Source organism: Pyxicephalus adspersus, chromosome 5 (assembly GCF_032062135.1).
Source record: "Pyxicephalus adspersus chromosome 5, UCB_Pads_2.0, whole genome shotgun sequence".
Lineage (NCBI taxonomy): Eukaryota > Metazoa > Chordata > Amphibia > Anura > Pyxicephalidae > Pyxicephalus > Pyxicephalus adspersus.
In genome coordinates, this window is record NC_092862.1 from 121,266,195 (window position 1) to 121,271,727 (window position 5,533).

Below are 5,533 nucleotides of genomic sequence, written 5' to 3' on the forward strand. Positions count from 1 at the left end.
TGCACACACAAGTACTATAGGAAAACATAGTAAATTTGTACAGATTTCAGTTATACTGCATACGTGTAGTTCTTAATCTTGCCTGAACACGTTCAGAGGTGGGCGCATATAAGTATATAAGTATAAGTAAAGCATACTTTCCAACATGATCTTCCTCTTGCCCTAATCTAAGGCTGCATACACAGTAAATTTTTGTCACTAGAAACAACCTTTTGTGATTGTTTCCAGTGACAGATGAATGAGCGAGTGCTGTACACCAATGCTTTTCTGTTCTATGGAGAGGAGAAGAGGGAATCATAAGAGATCCGCACCCTGCTGTGCTCGCTTGCCTTCACTTGTATAGCAGTCGATCTCGATGGGTCATATTTGGATCAGTCAAGTCGTGAGACCATAGTACACGTGTCAGATTCTCTCCTAAGCACAACAGTTTATAATCATCTGACGTGTATACACAGACTAACCTATCTTCACTCCCCATACATTCACACCTACAGAGCTCCGACATGGTGGTTTGTTTATATCTACTAGCCACAAATCTTCTTTCCTGTAAAGGAAAACTTGTGGCCAGTGAATGTAAAGAGATGGAGGAGTGGTGTTCATCAGATCTCAGCAAGTATAAATCTGGGGAACAGGAGGCCTTTTTAGATTTGGTTGAAGAGGTGAGGCGTACAATACTGAAAACTGCGCCTATTCTTTGAAGCAGGTTAAAGTTGAACTAAATCCGCACAACTCATCTATCTGTGTTTCTGCGCTGGGCGACACCATCTTTCTCCCTGCTGCCAACAATCATCGGTCATCCTGATTGGCCGTCAAGGGATGACATAGCAGGAGTTTATTTATCTCAGCACACACAAGGGAAGCGCCGGATTGCCATAGAAATCGGACGCTGCTCATGCCTAGCTTAGGTTTGATTGATGCCAGAAACCTGAAGCGATCAGACAGGTAGGACACATCGGTACATCTCCTGTCCCTTTCTGAAATAATGACCTGACTGAACTTAAAAGTCGAACTTTAGCTAAGAGGTCAACTGCAGTTCAAATGCACCAATTACTGGGTTCTGAATGAGATGGGGATGTCTCAAACTGATGCCATGGGCACAAGCCAAAATCAGAGGATGTTTTCAGCAGCACTGGCATTAGATGGCAAGCTCTTTTACAATACAGAGCCGGTCCGATATGCCATGGCAATGCTTCCCTTAGATCAGACACAACACATATGTGAACACACAAGCCTTATGTATAAGGCATACTCAATAGCTCTCCAGTCCACAGATGTCCCTGGCAGGAGTCACACACTGCAGGACCCCGGTCACATTTGATCTGCACTCCCAAGTCCTTTCAGTCCCCATGACAGGCTCACTATTTGGCAGGAAGTGCTACTTCTGCGCCATCCGGGTCAGGCCAATATGCAAGAGCTCACTATTTGGCAGATAGAAGCCCATCAAATTCTTGGCGCACTCGTTCTGTTCTCTGCTATCACCCTGTGGCCAGCTCTCTGATGATGGACTACAAGTCCCAGCATCGCTTGCCAACCACTGGAAACTTCTAGGTCCCAGACAGCTACAAGGCCGCATATTGTTAACTAGCCTGGGACTCAGCTGAGTCTCCGGGCCCATAAACAAAGCTCCCCGGTGTTCCCTTCGCCTCACCTGAGGGTCCAGATCCCCCACCAGGTAAAACTTCACATCTTTGAACATATCCTCCGGAACTTTCATCTCGCTGTCCGCCATGGCGGCGGCCGGTGACGTTTCGGGCCGCTATCTGCTCTCTCTATGCAGTCGGGCTCCGTTCAGTGACACATTCCGCTCAGCGGACACTTTCGGGCGGGAATCAATGAGAGGTCAGGCCCGGCTCCACACGGTCACCAAGATGCGGAGAGCGCGCCGCGGCACCTACCATCCATGAACAGGGGGGAGGCGAAAGTCTATTGGGGGGCACGAGAGGAACGTAAGGTCCATTTACAGCTGTCAACAGGGAGAAAGGATTGTGGGTGTTTCCTAAATGCAGAAGTGTCGCCTTATCTGAGAAAAATATAACGAAAAGCGCTATTTGGGTTTTATGTTAGATAAAGCCCCCCTGGTGTATACATGGTATGATCCAGAGCAGTGGGCGGGGCCCGAAGAGGTTGTCCTATAAACAAACACCACAGAGCGGGGAAAAGGCGCCTGGAAGGGATTTCAGGGAGAGTGAGGAGGGAGGGACCGGAGAGGGAGGAGAGGGAGGAGAGGGAGGAGAGCCCTAGCTGATGGGGCGTGTGGGATGGATTGGGAGCATGTGGTGTGCGGCTGGAGGGCTCTATGCACATTGTTGTATGGGCATTGCTGTGACTATGGAGGCCTGAATGTATGGGATGTGCTGGGGGAGTGTGTAGGCCTCTATGCACAGGTTGTAGGAGACTTGGTGGGGCAGTATGGAGCCCTATATGTACAGCGGTGTATGGGATGTGTGTTCAGGGTGTGTGAGAGGTGCAGGGATGGGGGCTGGAGGTGTATGTGTACAGGGGGTGTATGGGGTTTACCTGGTGAGTATGCAGGGGCTGGGATGTGCAGAAGGGCATGGAGGAAGATCTCCCTATGCACAGTGTACTGGGAGACTATGAAGATCTCTGTGCAGGGAGTGTATGGGATATGCTGCAGGTTGATGGATGGAGGTCTCCTCTATGTGTGGGGTTTGTTGGATGGTAATGGAGACATATAGGTGTAAAGAATGTGTTGCAAGAGAATGGAGATCTCCCTATACAGGGTGTACAGGGAGAGTATGAAGATCTATGTGTGGGGGGATTTGTAAGGTGAGTATGGAGATCTATATATGTGTGTGGGATGTGCTGGGTGGTCATGGAGGAAGGTCGCCCTATAGCGGGTTTGTGGGATGTCCTGGGTGTTTTTGTAAGGTGTTTCTATATTAAAGTGTATAGAATGGAATGCAGGACTATAGTTTTAGTCTTAGCTTTGCTGTGTGTAAAGTTTGTATACAGGTGGTCCTGAGTTACCTATGGTATAGGGACTGTAGGTTTGTTCTTAAGTTGAACTTGTGTGTAAGTTGGAACAGGTCCATTATTTAAATAAATGCAATTAGGACAGATGTTTGTCTCAACATATTATTAGGCAGCATGGTGTCAGTTACTGTATAAAATCCTCACTGAGTTAATCACAAACAAAGCAAAGAAAATCTTTATGGATCCTAGATATTTATTACCTTCTGGAGCAAGCTGTGCTTTGATATGCAAAAGAAACAACTGCAGAGTTTGTCTTGGTGATTAGAGTTACAGAACAGTAACCCCTCCCCTTATTAAGCCTCTGTCCTGTATAGAAGCCTGTCCTTACCTGTATTCTTGCATTAGCTTTCTGCTCCATGCCATAGTTTTCTTCATCACCCCAAAAACCTACAGGTCAATCAGTTTCCTCACAAGATTGACCTTATGCTAACTTATTGGCATTTGACTATGAGGGACATTGGATTGTAAGCTCCTGTGAAAACATGATGTCAGTATTTTGTATAATAAAAATTAGTTTATTGCTTGGTTTTATTCTATGTTCTCTTTACAGGCAACTGGTAAAGTTAAAAGTTCCTTTTGATATTTTGTTTAGGCTTTAAGCTATTATTCTGGATACTTTTTTTGTACAAGGTCAGTATACTGTCACAGGTTCACTGGAAAGTGATTCCTCTTTGTTTTGATGGAGTACTGCACTATACAGATGATGGGTTTTGTTGCAGACAGGTTACAGTTTGCTTAAATGTGCCAGGCTTGTGCAGATGTCTGCTTACCAGGGATTGCATCAGCGAGGTGTAAACACAGGGACATGCCTAAGGTCAGTGTGGGCAGTAAGTGTTAAAACCGCAATGCAAAGGAGCAGTATTGGCCTCTGGAAAAAGGAACTTTATTGACCTAGAAATGCACTTGCATTGGGGCTTTATTCTATGAATAACCTATTGGTCGCACCTAAGATCATTTGGGAGAAAGAACATTTGATCTCGCATACATCCTCCATTTAGTGCTGTACATGATGCAGGTGCTTGAAAATTACCTTTACTTTTTCTGTATACCACCTGATACAAAGGTGTCATGCCTGGTCTTTTTACTTTGTATAAGGAAGCTGTCAACCAAGCTATAATGGCTTAATTATTATTACACAGTATATATGTATACAGGTTGATAATAGAAAATCCAGCTATAGATAATCCAGTTCACACTATATAGTTATAAATTATTAGTGCTGACATATTGTGCAGCGCTTTACAAAGCCCATAGTCATGCCATCAGCTGTCCCTCAAAGGGGCTCACAATCTAATGTCCCTACCATAGTCATTTGTCATTATTACACTCTAAGGCCAATTTTGCAGGGAAGCCAATTATTCTAACTGCATGTTTTTGGAATGGGAAGAAACCGGTGGAACCCATGCAAACAAGGGGAGATCCTGTTAACTTCATGTAGATAGTGTCCTGGCTGAGATTTGAACCTGGGACCCAGTGCTGCAAAGTTTCAATCAGGAGCTGCTATTGGACAATGCATTTTAAACAACATAGTGCCAACTTTTTTTGTAACAGCTCATCACAGGAATGGAGGCAGTTGTAGAGAAAGGTGCTATTGAATGTTTTGAAGCGTTTGGGGTTTCAATGCATATGCCATTGTAACAAGGTGGAAGTGTTTGTGGGCCCACAATGGTTACGAAGGGTTAAAGGTCATCACAGAACACTCAGACACTGCCTAATAAAAGTTAATACTTCTCTTTATTGGATGCATCTGTCATGATGTGATAGATGAACGAGTGTTATACACACAGGGCTGTTCAGATCTATGGAGAGGCGAGGGGGGTGAGTGAGGAAGTGGCACACTAATGTGCTCTCCTCCCTTCACTTGTATTAAGGTCACGCATGGATCCATCAGGATGGCCTCTACACATGTCAGGTTCTTGTCCAAGACAAGCCTGACTGGTCATATCCTGCAAGAATCATCTGAGGTTTCTATTGGAAGCCTTACCATTGCTGCTACAACCATCCACTCAGCTAACCAAATCTTGCTTAAACAGCCCATTAAATGTTTACAAACCTTTAATTAAAAGGGAGGTCATTTTGGTTTGTATGTGATAGCAGCTGCAGAGCAGTATTTCAGTTGGCAGACCTCATAATTTTTGTGAAGGGTTTAGGAAATGATGGGCCAGGTGTGTTAAACTTTAAGCGAAACTAAAGTGAAAATTAAGAAAAAACACCTTTTATCTATAAGATCCCTTGATGGCACTGGACCTTCCCTCGATCTGCTCCTGCATTGTCTTAGAATACTTCGTCAGCACCAGGCCGGGGGAAAAAAAGAGAGCCAATCTACCTGTGAATGAGTGAGACTGCCATCTTTCCCGTTGCAATGGAAAAAATGCCCCTTTTGCGCATACCCGAAGGAGCAGCCAGAGCCTCCCAGGATGCGGGACATAGGTATCTTGGGAGGCTTTGCACTCCTGTTCAGGTGATCAAGACTTTGTTTACATATAACTAATCTCTACTCTTTTATGTAAAGTAAAAATGTTCAGTTTAGGTCCGTTAT

General features: G+C 44.9%; 1 protein-coding gene across 1 annotated transcript in view; it reads right to left on the reverse strand.

Annotated features, from left to right (window-relative positions):
* The window catches only part of PAXIP1 (PAX interacting protein 1), a 26,552-nt gene extending 24,548 nt beyond the window's left edge, over nucleotides 1–2,004 (reverse strand). The window contains exon 1 of the mRNA XM_072413395.1: nucleotides 1,649–2,004. Coding sequence (XP_072269496.1) covers nucleotides 1,649–1,729 — 81 coding nt within the window. The 5' untranslated portion in view covers nucleotides 1,730–2,004. The remainder of the gene's footprint in view (nucleotides 1–1,648) is intronic.
* Nucleotides 2,005–5,533: the final 3,529 nt, after the last annotated feature.